The sequence below is a fragment of the Pygocentrus nattereri genome, chromosome 25, assembly GCF_015220715.1.
Source record: "Pygocentrus nattereri isolate fPygNat1 chromosome 25, fPygNat1.pri, whole genome shotgun sequence".
Classification (NCBI taxonomy): Eukaryota; Metazoa; Chordata; class Actinopteri; order Characiformes; family Serrasalmidae; genus Pygocentrus; species Pygocentrus nattereri.
In genome coordinates, this window is record NC_051235.1 from 29,765,999 (window position 1) to 29,788,388 (window position 22,390).

At 41.5% G+C, this 22,390-nt stretch overlaps 1 protein-coding gene across 3 annotated transcripts in view; it reads left to right on the top strand.

The window, feature by feature from the left end:
* The window catches only part of phkb (phosphorylase kinase, beta), a 184,849-nt gene extending 167,441 nt beyond the window's left edge, over positions 1 to 17,408 (top strand). For all 3 annotated transcript variants that reach the window (XM_037534548.1, XM_037534547.1, XM_037534549.1), the window contains 6 exons: positions 5,887 to 6,089; positions 8,912 to 9,046; positions 9,430 to 9,559; positions 11,813 to 11,920; positions 13,698 to 13,838; positions 15,405 to 17,408. In XM_037534548.1, the coding sequence (XP_037390445.1) occupies positions 5,887 to 6,089; positions 8,912 to 9,046; positions 9,430 to 9,559; positions 11,813 to 11,920; positions 13,698 to 13,838; positions 15,405 to 15,542 (855 nt within the window). In that variant the 3' untranslated portion in view covers positions 15,543 to 17,408. The remainder of the gene's footprint in view (positions 1 to 5,886; positions 6,090 to 8,911; positions 9,047 to 9,429; positions 9,560 to 11,812; positions 11,921 to 13,697; positions 13,839 to 15,404) is intronic.
* The last annotated feature ends 4,982 nt before the right edge of the window (positions 17,409 to 22,390 follow it).

A 22,390-nucleotide genomic window follows, 5' to 3' on the forward strand; every position in this document is an offset into this window, starting at 1 on the left:
TTAACTTGATTTAACCTCTTTAAGTCCTCAGGACCACCGGTGGTTCCAAAACGCTCTTCGCCGTGTTCTTCATAACGTTCATATTCCATAAGCTCCATTCAGAAGCTGGGCGACGTGTGAGGCTGTAGCTCTTCTCTCCAGTCTAATAGACGGTGACGTCATTTTAAACCCTTATAATAAAAGAAGCTGAACTTTGTTTTTCTACTGAAAGTCGATCCGTTTTTCCCCAAATCTGGGCTCTAAACTATAAACAGACGGCGTCTCTTCAGTGATCTGCTCTGGAAACATCACTTTTAGAAAACAACACAAAGAGCGTCTAATATTTTTGGCTTTCAGCAGTAAATTGTGAGCGTATAGTGATATGTGGAGATCATAAAACACACGTTCTGTTTTTTTACAAAATTTTACAAAAAAATTAATAATAAATAACATAAAAATTTACATTTATTTCATGCAGTTACTGAATAATTAGCCTTACGATTTCTTCATGTGAATTCAGATGGACAAACCAAAATACAGAATAAGAGAATAAGGTTAAATAGGGCTTAAATATATAGTTTTGCTATATAGAGAGTCCTTCATTTATTTCATTTCTTGTCAAAACAGCCTTTAATTTAGTTTTTTTGGGGGGAGAATATTTCCAAGGAGCACTAAAAATTATTTATGAAGTAATCTAGAGAAACTTTGACTCCTAACTGCCATCTACAAGTGGCTTTCATATGAGAAAAGGTGTTGGTAACACTTTGCTGTAGGGTACAATTCATAAAGCTACAGTACAAGACACACACATGCCTGTCATGCCAGTGACATAGCCCTGCTAATGTTTATGCATGCTTATTCCAGTACATTTGCCAATTTTGATCAAAGTTAGATCAAATTATGACAGATGATGCCCTTTTAGGGGGCAGTCCTGGGCTGGAGGCCTTGTGACCCTAAGGTCACAGGTTCAAACCCCTTGGCTGACAGTACGTGACTGAAGTGCCCTTGATCAAGGCACCTAACCCCCATCTGCTCCCTGGGTGCTGTGGATAGGGCTGCCCACCGCTCCGGGCAAGTGTGCTCGCTGCCCCTAATGTGTGTGTGTTCACTAGTGTGTATGTGGTGTTTCACTGCACGGATGGGTTAGGTGGTGAAATTTCTCCGCCGTGGGACTAATAAAGGATAACTTACTTAACCTTTGTGTAGGGTTATGTCAGTTGTCATGACAAGCTTATATGGGTGTCATGTAGCCCTATGAACTGTACCCTACAGTAAAGTGTTACCAAAGTTTTAAATAACGTATCAGTCAAGCTGTCAAAGTTTATTTTGACTCAGAAGTGCACTGAGGGCCGCTCTCATTTACAACATAGCCGAGCAAGATAAACAGAGACTGAAAATCCATAAGGCTCGAAGATTTATAACGAAATATAAATAACAGCTCCAATAAGAAACGAGCATAAAATAGCAATGAAATAAAAGACATTCCAAATACATGAAAGAACCAACTAAGATAATAAGCAATCAGAAAACCAAAAATCTTAATTATAATAATACAATTATTTATTTAAATGGAAAGTCAAAGTTCATTCACATAGCACTTTTTATAACAGGTGTTGTGACAAAGCTGCTTTACAGAAAAACCCGAGTTCAAGCCCCCATGAGCGTCGCCAGTGGCAACAGTGGCAATGAAAATCTCCCTAAGAGCAAGAGGAAGAAACGCTGAGAGGAACCAAGACTGAAGAGGGGAACCCATCCTCCTCTGGTCCACGCCAGAGAGCAAACAAAATGAACAGAGAATAGGGTTTTAACATTAGTCTAAAATATTAAAATGCAGAAATGCAGGTAAACTGTTCGAGTCTGTGCTGCAGCAGCATCAGGAGGGTCAGTTCATGCAGGTGAGGTTTGCCCAGCGTTGAACAGCAAGATGCTCCATGGTGGTCAAACTGGTCCAGATGGTCGGGGAGCAGTGGGTGCCCTATTAGCATGAGATAAAATAAAAAGTAAAGTAAAATAAAAAGGTGCAAGGAAAAGTTAAACTCAGCTAAAACAGTTACAGGCTGTCTGAAGAGTTTTAGAGACTCCTGTAGTAAAGTCCAGCTCACTGGAGCTAAAAGTAGATTTTCCCAGTTCAGTAAAAACTCCTGACAGTTGATCGTCACTAGAGCTGGTCTGATAATCACTGTTTTTATCGATATCATAGATGAGATGCAAACTATAATATAATATAATACAATACAATACAGGGAGATTAACTTGAAAGGAGCTCCGAATATTCTGCTGTAACTCCCGTTAGGATGAAGCAATCTGAACCAGAAAATACGCCACATACCTTGACGTGGGTGTAATCTGCTATATTACATGTGATGCTGGAAATGATCTCCGTTTTCTGCCAGACACATTTCGACGCAGGGCTTCGTGTTCCTGAACATATCGGCAAGCATTACAGAGGTACAGAGCAACAGCTGTCTGGCGCCTTCCTCATCGCGCAAATGTAGGGCCATCCCAGCTTGTTCAAAGCTGCATGTACTGAAGAGCACACTGCACTTTGTTTTGTTCAGATTGCTTCGTCCTAGAGAGACGAGGAATATTTGGGGCCTCTTTCGAGTGAATCTCCCTGTATACTATATCGCTGCTGTCTGAACAAAACCTCGTACCTCCAAAATGGTAACATTAAAAACATACTTTACTTGTAATGTAAATCAGTGGAACTGGATTTTTTGGTCCGTTGGTCATGAAATTTGCACACTATCCAAAGAGCAGTAGGCATTTCTGAATTATGTCAAAAACCTGAAAAACGGCAAATGTTCCGGCAGCAGCGATAATGTAATACATATTATTTGTAATTTGTAATAAATGTATTTATATCCAAATTAGATCGTAAAATAATTCCAATAATAAACTGGCTTGCTTAATCACAAAAAACTAACCTAATAAAAAACATTGTAAGGCCTGCATGGAGAAGAGACTTTGGCAAAGGGTCAATAGGACCACTTCAAAACTTGGCTTTAAAAATAATCCTCCCCAGCCACTGCACTGAGTCCTACACAGACCCTTCATTAACTGGATCTCAGCCCCTACAGCTTCAACATAACTCCCACACAGTTTGGCTTGTGTTGCTCGTTGCCATAGCAGTGGTTTGGCTTATTAGCCAGGTTAGCTGTGAGATCACTGAGAGGAACATTTCACTGTTTGCCCAGATCATTGTTATGAAAAATGCGCTCCTTTATATCTGCACGTTTCTGAATTCAGTCTCACTGATGAATCGAATACGCTTCTAATATTCATACGATTCTGAACAAGAATGAGCGCAGTTATTCAAACATTAATACAAACATCTTTTAGTGCTGAGGTACAGTCTTTTGTTTGGCCGCACCTGGTCAAATGACTCGTTTTGTTGATTTTTAAAGTGAAAATCAGTGAAAACTTTCTCTACAGAGAACTAAAGAGACCTGCTCGTGGCATTCTGTATAAATCAAAACAGTGAGAGTAAGGCATGGGAACAAGATCCTAATGCATGGCCAAGACTTAGTAAGGCATGGAAACGAGATCCTAATGCATGACCAAGACTTAGGAAGGCATGGATATGAGATCCTAATGCGTGGCCAAGACTTAGGAAGGCATGGGAACGAGGTCCTAATGCATGGCCAAGACTTAGTAAGGCATGGGAACATGGTCCTAATGCATGGCCAAGACTTAGTAAGGCATGGAAACGAGATCCTAATGCATGACCAAGACTTAGGAAGGCATGGAAACGAGATCCTAATGTGTGGCCAAGACTTAGTAAGGCATGGGAACAAGGTCCTAATGCATGGCCAAGACTTAGTAAGGCATGGGAACGAGGTCCTAGTCATGGCCAAGACTTAGTAAGGCATGGAAACAAGATCCTAATGCATGGCCAAGACTTAGTGAGGCATGGAAACAAGGTACTAATGCGTGGCCAAGACTTAGTGAGGCATGGGAACGAGGTCCTAATGTGTGGCCAAGACTTAGTAAGGCATGGGAACGAGGTCCTAATGTGTGGCCAAGACTTAGTAAGGCGTGGGAACAAGGTCCTAATGCATGGCCAAGACTTAGTAAGGCATGAGAACAAGGTCCTAATGCGTGGCCAAGACTTAGTAAGGCATGGGAACAAGGTCCTAATGCGTGGCCACGACTTTTTAAGGCATGGGAACAAGGTCCTAATGCGTGGCCAAGACTTAGTAAGGCATGGGAACAAGGTCCTAATGCGTGGCCAAGACTTAGTAAGGCATGGGAACGAGGTCCTAATGCGTGGCCAAGACTTAGTAAGGCATGGGAACGAGGTCCTAATGCGTGGCCAAGACTTAGTAAGGCATGGGAACAAGGTCCTAATGCATGGCCAAGACTTAGTAAGGCATGGGAACGAGGTCCTAGTCATGGCCAAGACTTAGTAAGGCATGGCAACAAGATCCTAATGCATGGCCAAGACTTAGTGAGGCATGGAAACAAGGTCCTAATGTGTGGCCAAGACTTAGTAAGGCATGGGAACGAGGTCCTAATGCGTGGCCAAGACTTAGTAAGGCATGGGAACAAGGTCCTAATGCATGGCCAAGACTTAGTAAGGCATGGGAACGAGGTCCTAGTGCATGGCCAAGACTTAGTAAGGCATGGAAACAAGATCCTAATGCATGGCCAAGACTTAGTGAGGCATGGAAACAAGGTACTAATGCGTGGCCAAGACTTAGTGAGGCATGGGAACGAGGTCCTAATGTGTGGCCAAGACTTAGTAAGGCATGGGAACAAGGTCCTAATGCGTGGCCAAGACTTAGTAAGGCATGGGAACAAGGTCCTAATGCGTGGCCAAGACTTAGTAAGGCATGGGAACGAGGTCCTAATGCGTGGCCAAGACTTAGTAAGGCATGGGAACGAGGTCCTAATGCGTGGCCAAGACTTAGTAAGGCATGGGAACAAGGTCCTAATGCATGGCCAAGACTTAGTAAGGCATGGGAACAAGGTCTTAATGCGTGGCCAAGACTTTTTAAGGCATGGGAACAAGGTCCTAATGCGTGGCCAAGACTTTTTAAGGCATGGGAACAAGGTCCTAATGCGTGGCCAAGACTTAGTAAGGCATGGGAACAAGGTCCTAATGCGTGGCCAAGACTTCGTAAGGCATGGGAACAAGGTCCTAATGCGTGGCCAAGACTTTTTAAGGCATGGGAACAAGGTCCTAATGCGTGGCCAAGACTTAGTAAGGCATGGGAACAAGGTCCTAATGCGTGGCCAAGACTTCGTAAGGCATGGGAACGAGGTCCTAATGCGTGGCCAAGACTTAGTGAGGCTTGGGAACGAGGTCCTAATGCATGGCCAAGACTTAGTAAGGCATGGGAACGAGGTCCTAATGCATGGCTAAGACTTAGTAAGGCTTGGGAACGAGGTCCTAATGCATGGCCAAGACTTAGGAAGGCATGGGAACGAGATCCTAATGCATGGCCAAGACTTAGTAAGGCATGTTTTTTTTTCTGATATGGTAACTCAGCAAAACTGAAATTGTGCAGTGAAACATGCCATATTTAATTTTGTTCTCTGGGGAGGATGTGCTAACTTTTTTCACTTACAAAATTAATAAATATAATCATAATTGTAAACCAGAGACCACCGTACATTTATTTAGTTTCAAGTTAAAACCGAATGGCTGTTTTGACAGTGAATGAGATGAATGAAGTGTAATCTCTGACTCTCACAGGGTACAATTCTCAATATTTAAATAAGTGAGAATAGGAGAATAGCAGATTCAGGTGTTGAGGCTGAACGTGTGTAGCATTGCAGATATCCAGGAGCAGAACTTTGAACAAGATGTAGGCACTATTGTTAGTGAAGCAACTCGGAAAACAAATGCTTTACAGAAAGCAGCGCAGTGACGCTGTTCTGGGTTTGAACTTCTGTTGCTAGGTGACCCTGGGCCTTTTTGGACATGAGGAGGCGGTGATCTCGAACCCACTGTCTCCGGGGGTCATTAAGGACATCATCTACAGTAAGTGCAGCCCCCACGGAGAGCGTGAGGCCGTCCTGCAGCAGGAACTGGTCATCCACATCGGCTGGATCATCTCTAACAACCCCGAGCTGTTCAGCGGGATGCTGAAGATCCGCATCGGGTACGGCATCTAGACACCTGCTCATTAGGGTGGCAGTGATTTCTACAGTGTTTCCCTTTCCTCAGATGCATGTGGATTCTGACAGTTTGTGACGTACTGTTAACTATGAAAATGGACAAATGTTAACAAGAATAGATAAAAAAGAGAAAAGGCTGGGCTTTTGTCCATGTATTTTGATAACAGCGTCAAAAACCACATAATCAAGTGAAATTGCATCATAATCCAATCACATTTGAGGTTACTTAACCAGTCCACATGGTTTGAGGCGAGTGAGGTGATTGACATACAGTTAGCACCGTGCTAATTGGTGAGGCATAAGCTTCCCTTGCTTGTTAGCTACATTAGCATCATAACTCCAGAAGACGCTGGGGCCAGATTCACGAAAGATTTCTTAAGTAAAAACTTAGTTTTGTAAAGTAAAAGTAAGTAAGTAAGTAAAACTTAGGTTCTGAAGACAAATGCTAAGAAGTTCATAAGAATGTTCTTAAATGCATTTCTTGTCCTCAAGTCCTCAAAATATTCTGAAGATAATCTCAATAATTTCCTTAGATTTTTTAGGAAAATCTTCATTTTTTTTTTTTTACATTTACAGCATTTGGCAGACGTTCTTATCCAGAGCGACTTACAAGAAGAGCTTTGTCTGTCTAGAGAAAGTATCTTTGTTAGTTGCCAGTAGGTTGGAGAGAAAGACGGTCCTGAGCTCAGATACTGCTAGAAACAAAGTCACTGTAGATACAGAGAGAGAAGGAACAGGGTTGAGCACAGAAACTCTGTGCCATTCAATACAATACAGTAAACTACAATACAGTAAACTACAATACAGTAAACTACAATACACAGTGCAGTACAATAAAATATAATACATAAGTGCAGCACAATCTATTGCAATCAATACTTCACTCAATGCTCATTTAAGTGCTGTGTAAAGAGACGGTCTTCAGTCTGCGTTTGAAGACAGCCAGAGACTCTGCTGTACTGACAGCCAGTGGGAGTTCATTCCACCCCCTGGGTCAAGGTACAGAGAACAGTTTCGACGCTTGTCTTCCACACGCCTTGAAGGATGGCAGGTCAAGCTGAGCTGGACTCGAAGCTCGAAGGGCTCGTGGTTCAGTTCCAGATTTCACCATTGCCATCATTGTAGGCAGCATTAGGGTTTTAAATCTGGTGCAGCTACAGGGAGCCAATGAAGGGAGCGCAGCAGTGGGGTGACGTGGCTGAACTTGGGCAATGTGTGTTACATTTTGCTGTGTACTGTAAGCGACTCAACATACAGAAGATAATAATTTCTCATAACTCTTCTTTAAGAATGAAGTCTAGAAAAAACACATTTAAGAAGGTTTTCTTTCTTTCTTTCTTGAATCCCCCAGATTTAAAAATGCCAAACATATTTGACTGAGGCAGTAGCGTGGATTAGATTTTTGGCCAAACTGTTCCTTTAACTCTTGACTCCTTACAAGAAAGTATTCAGTTACTGTGCAAAACTAAATATAGTGTTTAATTTTGCACAGTCACTGTAAAATGAGAGTTTTTGCCTTGAACTGAGGATAACTGCCATGTCTCTGTTGGGTGACCCGTATTTGAATTGTAAATTGTAATTGTTTTATAGTCCTTGATTTCAGGTGACCATAAGTAATTGGACAGTTGACTGCTATGTAGATTATTAGTATTAGCTGTGAATTAAATATCAACATTATGTTCTAGTTTACACGGTTTCATTGTTTTATGAAAGGTGGGTGACATGACTGTGCCTCACAATTTGGGATCCACCGAAATTTTGGCCACCAAAGATTTCCAGCCGAAAGTGGTTAAAACTGGCACTTTCAGTTTAAACAAAAGGCAGATTTTTCAAAAAAAATGCAAAGTTTCAAAATGTAACATTTGACCTATAATCTGACTGATGGTGAAAATGTGAAATAGTGATTAAAAACAGTTTGTTTTGTTTGTTCTCCTGCGCTGGTCAGCACAGATGCACTCCAAGCATATTATTATAAGTAGCAGTGTTTTTATTTATTACTCTCATTTCGTGGTAAAGCAGATGTCACTAAAGTGTGGAGTAGAACCTGCAGCGGCGTCTGGTTTTCTGCCGTCGCCTGGCCAGATTTTGTTTTACTTCATGTTTTTTCTTGAACTCAGTCTGAGCAGTTTCATAAACCTTTAACATGCTTCTTAACATGATTTGATATAATAAAATTTTATAAATGTTTCTCGGCTGGAGAAACCTCAGACTGCTAGATGGAAGTTCCAAAGCCACGTCCACTTTCTTTTTTACATGTTAAAAAACTTTCCATTTTTTCTTGGAAATTCCAAAGAATAGGTGCTTTGGAATTAAGCTCCAGATTAATTTTACAGCTCTTAATACGTCATATTTTAGTATTATATGTATTATTTGGGGCAATAAATTATGACACGATGACATTTTATATAACATATTTTCATAACCCTGACACACTGCAGCCTCCGGAGCAGTGAGGCTCTTCACACGGTTGTCTAGAGACTGTGAGTTTGAATCCTGATGGCATTGCGAGTCCAAGAGAAGATAATTGGCCCTTTTTAACTTGGTATAGTGCTATGACTTTTCATGTAAATGTACTGGTACGTTGTGTCTCAACATATCAAAATAGTGTGGAAGTATTTTGATATTATACAGTATTAATGCATCGAGCGCCGGTAGTCAGATGACATGTTAATTATTTAATTGAGATGAAGCTACAATCTTCTCTACACTGTACTTGTGCTATGTTGTCAACCTCTAGTCATAAACATAAACGTAGAAAGGGAGGAAAAACAGAAAGTACAGTCTGAACTTGCTGTTTTTGGTCCAGGTGGATCGTCCAGGCTATGAAACACGAGTTGGAGATCCGTGCAGGGGACATGCGCCCCCAGGACATCTACCAGTTGTCCCCTAGCGATGTCAAACAACTGCTTCTAGATGTGCTCCAACCGCAGCAGACCGGCAGGTACACACAGCCCCACCGTCTGGCTCCGTTTCCATAGATACCTGCCAGCTCTGCACATAATTAAAATTTAAATGTCTTGTTGGGAGTAATTTGATTTAGTTTTTTTTAAAGGTGAGTGGGGTTAATTATTAATTTCCCTGAACAAATATTGGATTGGCCCCCTTTTTTTGACAATTTCACACTCGCTGTGATGTAATTTCACTGGATCTTTTTATCACTGTTTCACTCTTCTGAGCTGAGTGAGGCCCAGAGACACTTTCCCAGTCATTTAAATACTGGTCTACTTGCCACCGTAGTTCAGTTCTCTTGGCAGGTCTTTGGATACATCTGAGCTTAAATTGCAGATTTTGAATAAAATGAATTTGAGCTTGATTCCTTCTCAGGTCGTGGTTGAATCGAAGGCAGATAGACGGCTCCCTGAACCGAACTCCGCTCGGCTTTTACGATCGCGTGTGGCAGATATTGGAGAGAACTCGCAATGGCATCATGGTGGCTGGCTGTCACCTTCCCCAGGTAATCTGATCTTATAATAAGCAGCCAGTTGTTTAGGTACACCTTATACTTGCTCATCACAGATGCATTCAAACCACATTATAATTTAATGTGACTCCTGGAGACCATATGGAGAGCGTCTCTTCAGAATGTCCTCTATAGATCACGTACACAGTCCACGCAGTTTGATGCTTCAATGCTCTTTAACAGGATCTGATTTAAAAACATTTAATAGAACTTGCGGGGAAATTACACCCCCTGCTGGAGAAACATCACACTGCTAGATGGGAGTTCCAAAGACATGTCCACACATTTTACATATTAAACAGGATGTTTTCTGTCATTATAGCTTTGAAATTCAGCTTTAGAGGCCTTTAGAGACCATGAAGTATTCCATTTACATACTTTTACAGCTTTTAATACTTAATATTATTTTAAGCTATTTAAAATTCAGTACTAAATGGCTTTTAAATGGTCCGGTTCTCTAAGTTGTTTTCCCCAATGCTGTGAAAAGTAATAGCATATAGAATGGTGGCCCACCAAAATACAGTCTGTTCAATTTAACAGTTTAAATATCAATATTTTATTGTATTGTGACAGATTATATCACAGCGTGCCGCAGTACACAATCTCTGTGGATATCTTAGGTACTTAAAAACTAACACTAACCAAGTGCGTTTTTCATTAAAAAAAAAAAAGTACAGTGTGAACAGTTGAATAAAAATCCCCCGAAAGTCTTTGATAGCATTTTTTCACTGCTGGTGGTGAAATATTAAAATATTGTGCATCTAACATTAGAAGAAGTACAACTAAACAAACTCTCCATTGGGATTGTCCTGTTTAAGTTAGTTTAGCCATTTCCAAGGCTGTTCTGGAGGAAGTCCGGTGTTTACAGTCACCATCCAGCACCTAGTTTGTCTAATTAATCCATCAAATTCAATCAGGTGCTGCGGATGGAACTGAACGAATCCATGCGAAGGCTGGAGTGCAGCCAAACTTGTGTTCCTCTAAACTTTAGTTCAAGGATGCTCAAACTTCTTATCTTGCAGTGTTTACTTTGGGTTGAAGGACAAAATACAAAGCAGTTTGAAAAATATATTTACAACCCCAGTTCCAGTGAAGTTGGGACGTTGTGTAACACATAAATAAAAACAGAATACGATGACTTGCAAATCCTTTTCAACCTGTATTCAGTTGAATACACTACAAAGGCAAGATATTTGTATTCAGTTGAAAATAGGTTGAAAAGGATTTGCAAACCATCGTAATATCTGTGTGTTTATTTTGGAACATTGCTCTATATTTTATCTCTAAAACATGTTGAAAATGCCACTTTAAAAGGAGCAAAAGAATTGAATATATGGATATAATTTTATATAGAGAATAAAAATCTGTTCTCTCACTGGGTGAAGGGGTGGGCTTAGGGTAACTTTTTGGGCAGCCCTGCTTTTATTATTTTTGATTTATTTTATTTACCCTTTAATTTAACCAAGCAAGTCATTAAGAACGTATTCCTATTTACATTTTTTCAAAAAATAAAAACATCTTTTTATGTTTATAATGTAGCGTTCTTACTGGCAAAAACACACTTGTTGACAAAATAGAGTTTAAGCTGTTTTTGATTAAGACTTCTGCAAACTACTGTATATGTGATCATAATTCATGACAGTTTCACGCCCTCGATTGGTCTTTTAGAGGTGGCAGGCTGTTTTGTTGTGGGTGCCTTAATGTAAATGAGGTCTGTGCTGATTGGGCACTGTATTGCTCCGCAACACTCCTTATGACTTGAATGGGCGGGGCTATACTGATGTGAGCTGAATAAGCCCGAAAAGTGTAAATTAGTTGCTTTGCAATGCTTTTAAGACACTTGGCATTGGCCGGTCATTGCAAAAATCCAATGCTATGTCCACACTGTCTACTGCCCCATGGGGGTTGGGCTGCTCATATTTCCAGATATTTAACAAGCGTAAATAATCTGGTGGTCTTATCTTGGTCCTTTTCCGTTGATGAATGAGAGAGAGGCGGGCTGGCAACTGCACTAGCAGGTGGGCTACTGTCTGTAACTGTAAACCTACAAAGTGGATCTTTACGTTAGGCGTTTCTGACGAAATGGCCAATAACTACGTCTGTCCATTTGGTCCTCTTGTTTGGGAAGAGAAGAGTACTTCACAGCACTCACGCTGTGATAGAAATTCTACGCCTCAGCTGGAGCTCCATTGCTGCGTCTGCTCCACTGCTGATAATTAAACTCATTTTCTTGTTGTTTACCTGTAGCAACCCACTCTGTCGGATATGACCATGTACGAGATGAACTTCTCCCTGCTGGTGGAGGACACGCTGAAGAACATCGTACTGCCTGAGTACAGGCAGATTATAGTGGAGGTGAGCCTGTCTGCTGCACACACTGTACCTCGAGCTTCACAGCAGTGTCAGGTTTATGCACAGGAGAGCTGAGGCTTTAGCTCGCACTTCTCAAACAAATCAGAGTAGCTGACATTGTGGCTGTCAGAGCACATCCTTATACCTGCAACCCATTACAAGGAAACAACTTTCAGTGTGAATTAGTGTGGAGAGATTTTATTAATCGAAGCTCTAGCATTCTAATCATAACGTTTTCACAGTGTTTGGGGCGAATTATTCTCAGGTTACTAAAAAATAGACAAAAGTTTAGATGCAAGGTTTTTTTCCAATACCAACAATATTTATATTACCTATAAAAATGGACATAAGCATGGACAAAAATTCTTATCTTAAAATTGCTTTTTTTGTTGGGGCATAAGCATCTATTACCTGGCTTGTCCAGTTCAAGCAAACTTCAGACATGTTAGACAAACATGTCTAAGCTGATTCACTACACTTGCTGAACCACTCCTGTAATACACCTGTATCAGGTGTGATATGTTTGTGATGTTCAGCAAAGTGTTTGGATGTTGTAATTTATGTATTTCAGCTGTGACATCATACGCAGATGCCTAAACATATGTATATATGCATGTATGTATGTATGTATGTATGTGTGTGTGTATGTGTATATATATATATATATATATATATAATACTGTTAGAAATAAAGGTACCATGCAGGTTCATGATTTGTTCATCAAGGTACAAACAATGTAAGTGTACCCTCAAAGGTGCACCAGAGGTTTTAAGGTCCAGTTGTGTACCTTAAATAAGTCTTTCCCAGTAGAAAATTAGACATTTCTATCTTTTTATGAACTAATATTTTAAAACTGAACAATAAAATAAAAGCCTGGAGTCGAGACGGGGGGTGTGGAGTCAGTACAACTTAGAAAATATCATTTCAGTGGATTATGGCTCAGTAATGTTCTCTGACTAAAGCTACTGAGATGTATATGATGTACCTCTGAGGGCACCACCACAGTGACAGTCGTACCTTTCTTTCAGAGTGTGTGTGTGTGTGTGTGTGTGTGTGTGTGTGTGTGTGTGTGTGTGTGTGTGTGTATGTATGTATATATATATATATATATATGTATGTATGTTTACCACTGTGTTACATCACCTTTCATTATAACAGCATTTGGGAACTGAGGACACTGATTGTTGAAGCTTTGTAGGTGGAATTCTTTCCTGCTTTGCTCAGCAATCCGGGGTCTCCGTTGTCGTATTTTGAGCTTCATAATGCGCCACACATTTTCAATGGGAGACGGTCTGGACTGCAGGCAGGCCAGTCTAGTACCCGCACTCTTTTACTACGAAGCCTCGCTGTTGTAACACGTGCAGAATGTGTCTTGGCATCGTCTTGCTGAAATAAGCAGGACGTCCCTGAAAAAGACGCTGCTTGGATGGCAGCAGATGTTGCTCCAAAACCTGGATGTACCTTTCAGCATTAATAATCAGAGATGCTGGCTTTTGAACTTTGGAACGTGTTGCAGGCATCAAATTCAAAATGAGTGAATATTTGCAAAAAACAAAGTTTATCCGTTTGAACATTAAATATCTTGTCTTTGTAGTGTATTCAATTGAATATAGATTGAAAAGGATTTGCAAATCATCGTATTCTGGTTTTATTTGTCTTACACAACCTCCCAACTTCATTGGAACATTGGAATTGAAGCTGTATGTATGTGTGTGTGTGTATGTATATGTGTGTGTATATATATATATATATATATATATGAATTTATCCCACTTGCAGCTGCTGATGGTGGTGTCGATTGTTCTGGAGAGAAACCCGGAGCTGGAGTTCCAGGAGTCGGTGGATCTGGACCGTTTGGTTAAAGACGCCTTCGCAGACTTCCAGAAAGATCGCGGTCGACCTGACAGGGCTGAGAAACAGGTTAGTTGTTTCATCATACTGAATAATTATTAATTGTAGTAGATAGATACTTCATTGAACCCAAAGGAAAATTAGTAGTACTGCCTCACAGCACGGACCCGGGTTCAATTCCCTGGCCGGGAAACCTGTGTGGAGTTTAGATGCTCTCCCCGTGTCTCTATGGGTTTACTCCCGCAGTCCACAGACATGCAGTCAGGTCAACTGGACATGCTATCCCACCCAGTGAGCGCTGTGATAGTCTCCAGCCCCCCCACGACCCAGAAGGATAAGGATTACATCATATGTGTTTGGGTATGTGCAGTAGCAGTATGGATGAACCAACACACGCTGAGTTCATCTCATCCAGTGAGTTGATTGGGCCATTCAGACAATCTTTTGCTTTGTATTAACTTGAATTCTGGGTTAAATTTGACTGAGCAGTTGGAGTAGAGGGGGGAGGGGGTGTTTGTGTTTGCTTTGTCACTGATATATTGATCAAGATGCTAACGGGGCTGCAATTCCTGGCCTAATAGTGTAATAAAATGGCCCAGTAAGCTCAACCTAGGACTTGGGTGGAAATACGTCCTGCATTTCAACACTGTCAAAACATAACCTTGTATAATTTATTATTAGAAGTATGCAGAAGAAGATAAACGTTCTTAATTTCCACACAATGACGTCTTTGTTTCAAGTCATTTTGGATCATTTCTATTGGTGTATCTATCATAAAATAATCACATTGTGCACAATGCAAAAAAAATATTATGAATGCCAATTATTTACTGTGTGTTAGAGCTACAACTGGTAGAACATGAGATTTTTTGTAACTTGGCTCTACATTCACCCCTGCACTATCCTACGCCTTTCATCAGCTCCGCTCAGTAAGGCTGCGTGATGTGGGCAACATGCTCAATATTGCAGCCCCTCACTGTAAACACTGTATATCCATAAGTTTGTGAGAGAGTCCAGCATTTCTTCTGAAATGAAGGTGTTAATAGTGAGTTTCTGCTGCAGAAACAGCTTCTACTGTTCTGGGAAGGCTTTACACTAGATATTGAACATTGCTGTGAGAATTTGGTTAGTGTGGTTGGTCAGTGTAGTGGGTAACACCTCTACCTTCTACGCTGTAGACTGGGGCTCAGTCCCCCACCTGGGTAAACACCCTACACTATACCAATAAGAGCCCTTGGGCAAGACTCCTAACACCACCTTCACCCCCCTGTGTAAAATGATCAAACTGTAAGTCGCTCTGGATAAGAGCGTCAGCCAAATGCCGTAAATGTAAATGTAAATCTGATCATTAGTGAGGTCAGGTACTGATGGTCAGGTAATACTAGGTGGTCAGTTCTGGATCACTCCAGCTCTTCCCAAAGGTACTGGATGGAGCTCCATCATTCCAGAGAACACAGTTCCACTGCTCCACAGCCCAATGCTGGGGCTTTTTAATCTTCTTGGCATTGGCCATAGTGACGTAACGCTCTTGTGCAGCTGCTCTAGAATATCCCGTTCTACTGGCACTCCACTGTGTGGTAGTGCTATGAATTAAATTGAAGTATAAACATTGTTCTGGTTGTTTTTTCCATGTAGGAGGACATGGAGGTGTTCTATAACACTCCAGCCTTGGGGAAGAAAGGCACCTCCAGCTACCTGACTAAAGTCGTGATGATCCAGCTGCTGCAGGGCGAGGTGAAGCCCAGCAAGGACGACCCCTGCTCCGTCAGCTAAACGGCCTGCGTCTTCGCCAACGCTGGGCTTTCTCTCTGTGTCTTCAAAACGCCCACCGCTGTCCTAGCGGACCACCGCTCTCAGCTAAATCTGCCCAACGTGGGATTTCTTTTCTGCTTAGGCACTTTTTCACCCCTTGCCCTTTGACAAACTACCATGAACTCTTACATCTATTTTTAAGACTCATGCTCTTTACGCTTCTCTCACTTTTCTCTTACTGTAGGGTTTTTTATTTTAGTTTACAGTAGCAGCACTTTCCTTTTTTAGATTTTACCTCAGACACCATGTGCTGAGTTTATAGCTGAACACGGTTAACAGACTTACACCTTTGCCTTTCGTTGCCGTCGTGACAAAAAGTTCATATTTATGTGAGGAAACTTTGATCTAACAAGATTTTATTCTAGGCAATTTCGACGCATTTCCGTTGCTCCATTCATTATGAAATATTCACACACTGTAAAAAAAACAGTCAAATTTTGGAAAAAATATTTTAAAAAGGGAGTTATGAGGTTATATCATATCATATCATATATACTAAGACAACAAAACTTCTCACTGTGAACAGAAAAAACACTGCAAATGATATCTTGATACATGAACTCATCTTAAATCTAGATGCTATAGCTAATATTTCTATTATGAGGCTTTTTTCTTTCTGGTCTTTTTCCATGTTTTTAGTAACGGTATCTCAGGTGATTTTACATTTCAAGAAATAATGCTTAAAGGAGCTTTTCGTTCTAAAAAAACGCATTGTTATTTGTCATGTTAGTCATGTTACATCCACCTAGCAGCACCCCGGCGACCACCAGATACCATCTAATAACGCCCTAGCAACCACCAGATGTACCACAGCAAGCAGTCAGAAGCTCTATCAGCTCCCTTGGATAACACTGGAACCGTTCAACACCCTGGCAACCACCAGGCATACCATAGCAACCATCTAACAACACCCTAGCAACCATCAGGGTAATCACCAGGGATACCATAGCAACCACCTAACAGCACCCTAGCAACCACCAGGTAGCAACCACCTAACGACCACCTGGGATACCTTCTTAACTGTAACGCTAGTCTTCTGCTTTTTTCAGACAGCTGGCAAAGCTCAGATAAAAGCTATAATAACATGATATTACAATAATATAAAATTCTGTATCACATGACTAATAGATGGTATTCATAGGGCTACATACGCCAGCTTTTCACAACAGACATAAACCTACATAAACATTTATAAAGGCTTATTCCAAGCATCAGGTGTCATAAAGGCTGCTTTTGAAAACCGTCATTTCACCTCAGCAAGTCTTGTGACATCTGTTAATAATAATCCTTTATTAGAGTCTGTATAGGTTTGTCATTTGTTGCGAAGGGCTTATGTAGGCGTCATGCAGCCTTTTGAGCGCTACCCTTCAGTAAAGACCTACCCAACAATGTCACTAGCATTAGGATGATTTCACTTTATAATGTATCATTGATGCAGGGAATATATCCAGCGGTCCTGTAAGGCGGTACATTACAGCTCTGCATGCTTCTTGTTGTGCATGGAGTGGCTTCAGCGTTGGAAATGCAGTTAGTGTAGAAGAAGGATGTGTTTGAACTGTTGTCATAGGTGCACTTGTTTGAAAAGGGGTCACGTAGCCTCGGTAATGGTAGAAAAGGTCGCCGTGCACGTTTTAAAAGGGTTTCGGGCCGTCTTGCCGCAGCGCGGGTCCTTCCTTAGCTGACTTTTTGGTTAGAAGAATAGAGCGGAAATGTATTCAGTGTGTCTCTGTGTGTGTTTGTGTGAGCGTGTGTGACTTTTTCTTCCTATTTTGTTTTCTTGCAATTTACAGTAGAAAAGAAATAAATGCTAATTGCTCACCTGCATAATGATGTGTTCTCATCTCTTTGGAAGTGAAGCCTTAACATCCCTGATATGCACAACTAAAGCATCTGCAGAAAACTATCAAAATAAAGTGTTTCCATTATAACTAAACTCTATTTGGACGCCCCCTTATATCTACCATTAGTGATTAACACATGTCGTTATTGGGATAATATTCTTCTCCATCCTCTTTCATTGATTCATCCCACGGTTTTCAAGATATCATCACCAAACCAACTCCAGATTCTTCTGTCTAGTTTGGGATGTGGGTGTATATTGACTGGACGTACCGTTTCCTTAGGAACGAATGGCGGAACAATGTGGCCAAAGCTTTGTGCGTCCCTCTTTTTATACATATGCACTGACAGCCATGTGGTATACCATAACAACCATCTAGCAACACCCTAGCAACCACCAGGGATACCATCGCAACCATCTAGCAAACCCTAGCAACCACCTAGCCAACACCCTAGGAACTGTGTAATCTACCTTAGCAACCGTCAAGCAGCAGCCTTGAAACAACTTGGGATAGAACCACCTAGCAACACCCTAGCAACCACCTGGGATAACATACTAGCTGCTTACCAACACTTTAGAAACTGAATCTGAAATACCACAGTGCCCATCTAGTAACACCCAAGCAATCACGTAAGATTCTATTACAACCGCCTTGCCATGGCCTCGCAACCACCAGAGATACCATAGCATTGTTGTTTATGCTATGCAGTGAAGGTACAGTCATGTTACCACCACCTAGCAACTACCATAGCAACCAGTTAGAAACCCCGGGATGACATGGGAATCGTTTAGCAACACCCTAGACACCACTTGAAATGCCACAGCAACCACATATCAACATCCTAGCAACCACTTGATATACCATTGCAACCACCAGGGATACCATCACAACCATCTTGCAACATCATTGCAAAAACCTGAGATAACATTGCAACCACCTACTGACACGCTAGCAACCACCTGGGCTTCCATAGCAACCATCTAGCAACACCCCAGCAACCACCAGGGATACACTAGCAACTACCTAAAAGCAACCTAGCAAACACCAAGGATACCATAGCAACCACCTAACAACACCCTTGCAACCACAGTGGGAAATTTCTTCAGCGATTATTCTTTTATTGTTATTATTTATTACATCTTATATAATTGTAGCATATGTACAAATTCACATACACATATATAGAAAATATATGTCGAAAATAAATCAACTCTAACCGCTAAGCGGTAAAGTTTTCTCTTTCCTTTAAAAGGACAGACGCTTACCTGGCTGATACTGACAGAGCCGGTGGAGACGCGTACATGAGGCCGAGCATCAAAGCAGACTTGCTGTGTTTATTCGGGGGTGTGTTTGGCCCTGAAGGCGTGTTTGTGCGGCTGTCACAAACACCCCCTCGTGTCTGAGGAATAAACAGAACTTTCACCTGCTGCATAAAAGAAGAGGAACACGACAGAGCAGAAGCTTCAGCTCCTCGACCTTGAGAACCGACTGCAAACTCCAAATTCGATTCAGAAGCTTCTTTAAAACTCCTTCACCTCAGCGAGAGGTCTCCACCAACGGAATGAAGAAGGTATTTCTGAGGCCAGGTGTTGCTGTAGGGTCACTTGTGGTCATGGCTACAAGAAATGCTCCCCTTCTATGTTTTTATTCCTGTTTTTTTTTTTCTATTTGTGAAACGGAACAGGACATTGACTGGTTTAAAAGCTCCATATCCAACCTTTTGGTGTTATTTTATTGAGTTGCAGTGCTGAAATGTGTTGACCGTCCCACTCGTGTGCATCTGTGATGATTTGTTTATGTTGCAAAACTTTGAATTCATTTTTTATGACCACTTTCACACATCTCTAACAGCGCTCCTGTGACTGTACCTTTAAAACCCCCACACAACAATCAGGCATAACATTATAAACATTATCACCCCCTTTTACCCTGTTCTTCAGTGGTCAGGACCCCCATGGACCCTCACAGAGCAGGTACTATTTGGGTGGTGGGTCATTCTCAGCACTGCAGTAACACTGACGTGGTGGTGGTGTGTTAGTGTGTGTTGTGCTGGTCTGAGTGGATCAGACACAGCAGTGCTGCTGGAGTTTTTAAACACCTCACTGTCACTGCTGGACTGAGAATAGTCCACCAACCAAAGATATCCAGCCAGCAGCGTCCTGTGGGCAGCGTCCTGTGACCACTGATGAAGGACTAGAGGATGACCAGCACAAACTGTGCAGCAGCAGATGAGCTGTCGTCTCTGACTTTACATCTACAAGGTGGACCGACAAGGTAGGAGTGTCTAATAGAGTGGACAGTGAGTGGACACAGTGTTTAAAAACTCCAGCAGAAATGCTGTGTCTGATCCACTTATACCAGCACAACACACTAACACGTCAGTGTTACTGCAGCGCTGAGAATGATCCACCACCCAAACAGGACCTGCTCTGTGGGGGTCCATGGGGGACCTGACCACTGAAGAACAGGGTAACAGAGTATCAGAGAAACAGATGGACTACAGTCTGTAACTGTAGAACTACAGAGTGCAGCTATACAGTAAGTGGAGCTGATAAAGTGGACAGTGAGCGTAGAAACGAGGAGGTGGTCAGAGTGTTATGTCTGATTGTTGGATATTTAAATGAGATCTGTTCTGATTGGCTCCCTGCTTTGTGCCTTATTCAGAAAGTAGGTTGAAGTCCTCCTTATGGCTACAGCATGCATGGGCAGAGTTGAACTGCACTGGGCTGAATGGTCGGGTATATAAAAAAATGCGTTGCTTTTTTGTGAAATCACAAAAAATAGGTTAAAAAAAGGGGGTGATTTTTGCTCAGTGTTACAACGCCACGCCCTTTAAATGTCCTTTAAAATCTGATATTCATTCTCTTTTTCTCTCATTCACTCGTTCATTAGGACAAAAGACCTCTGTCTCCCGGCTGTCAGAAATGGATGATGGTCCGAAGAACATCCCGTAAGGTTGCCAGACTTAATGTAATCAAGTTGTCATCTTCCTTTTGTGTTATCTCACAACGCGCCATTAAACTCCAACAGAACATACCTAAATTAATGTCGGCTCCAGTGTTGCCTAGGAATAAATCAGGCCATCCTCTGGAGGGGGACTATAAAGAGTCTAATGCTTTTCCTTAAAGAACCCTCATAAAAGTTAACAGGGCTTTAAAGTCAAAGCCTGTCTGCCACTGGCAGCATTGAAGCGTTTCCTAATGGCCAATCTGTCTGGAACATTAGGCAATGACTGGCAGTCGCTGTTCTTCCTCTCTGCCCACCATCCCCCCTACTGTTTCTGCTCTGTGGGGGCCGTGAAGGTCACCCAGCAGCGGGAGGACACGTAGGTGACGGAGGCTGCTGTTGTGATTATCTGTTCGACACAGAGGCAGTACGTGTGCAGTCACTAAGAGCTCTGAAGAAGCTCAGCAAAAAAAACACAGGTTTTCATTATAGCTCTGATATTACTGTAGACACCCACCGGCCACTTTATCAGAAACCCTGTCCTTGTAGCTCCAGCTTGCACGTGTTCAGATTGTAGCCCATCTGTTTATACACAGGCTACACACTGTAATTGTACAGCTATATAGTGGACCTGTAAGGGTAGGTGTTTCTAATAAAGTGGCCAGTGAGTAGAAGCACAAGGGAGGTGTTTCTAATAAAGTGGCCAGTGAGTGGAAGCACAAGGTGGGTGTTTCTAATAAAGTGGCCAGTGAGTGGAAGCACAAGGTGGGTGTTTCTAATAAAGTGGCCAGTGAGTGGAAGCATAAGGTGGGTGTTTCTAATAAAATGGCAGGTGAGTGGAAGCACAAGGTGGGTGTTTCTAATAAAATGGCAGGTGAGTGGAAGCACAAGGTGGCTGTTTCTGTTAAAGTGGCCATTTAGTGGAGGCACAAGGAATAAAACAACCAGTTAGAGAAAATAGAAGATAGGTATTTCCAACAAGGTAATAATAATTTATTATATTAGTCCTGTTTTACATGCAGTGGCATATAAAAAGTTCTATGAATAATGATTAATCCAAATCAGAAAAATGTCTGAAATGAGATCCTTTGTTTCTTAATGAGAATGAATTTTGTTCCGTTGTGGAAACTCTAACCCACACAGCAATGAATCTTCATCCCACAGCGAGCCAAACCTCAGTCTTTCATTTTACCTTAAAATCAATGTTATGTTGCAGTGGAAATCGGCTCCATTAGAGCCCTGCTGTGTTTGTTCTACAAATCCTGATCGAGTCCCAGGGCTTTTTGTAGTTATAAGAAAAGCTTGTTTTTTGGCTCAAAGTTGTTATGCTGACCATTTTCTACACTTACTGAGGTCTTGGGAGGTGGACCTGAATACTGAGAAGCAGAGAAGAAAAGCTTGTACCAGTTTAGGAAAGTAAACTGACGTTCTTCACAGTGGGAAACCCCACTAAAGACATAATGATTTCTGGAAAGTGAAAAATGCAGGTCTGTAATTCACATTTATGCAAAAAAAAATCAGTCCAAGTAAAACAAAATAATCTGGGTGTAATTAAAATCTTCATCAACATTTTGACATACAATTCCACAAAAATTAAGACAGTTTGTGAAATGCAGATAAAAACAGAATGAAGTGACTTCTAAATCTACTTTGAATCGTAATTATAAAAAACAAACATTAAAAAAAAGCTATGGCAGTACTTACACAGTCTCTAAAAGCTCGGAAGAAGCTCAGGAAAAAACACAGGTTTTCATTATAGCTCTGATATTACTGAAAACACCCACTGGCCACTTTATCAGAAACCCTGTCCTTGTAGCTCCAGCTTACAAATGTTCAGATTGTAGCCCATCTGTTTATACACAGGCTACACACTGTAATTGCACAGCTATATAGTGGACCTGTAAGGGTAGGTGTTTCTAATAAAGTGGCCAGTGAGTGGACGCACAAGGTAGGAGTTTCTAATAAAGTGGCCAGTGAGTGGAAGCACAAGGTGGGTGTTTCTAATAAAGTGGCCAGTGAGTG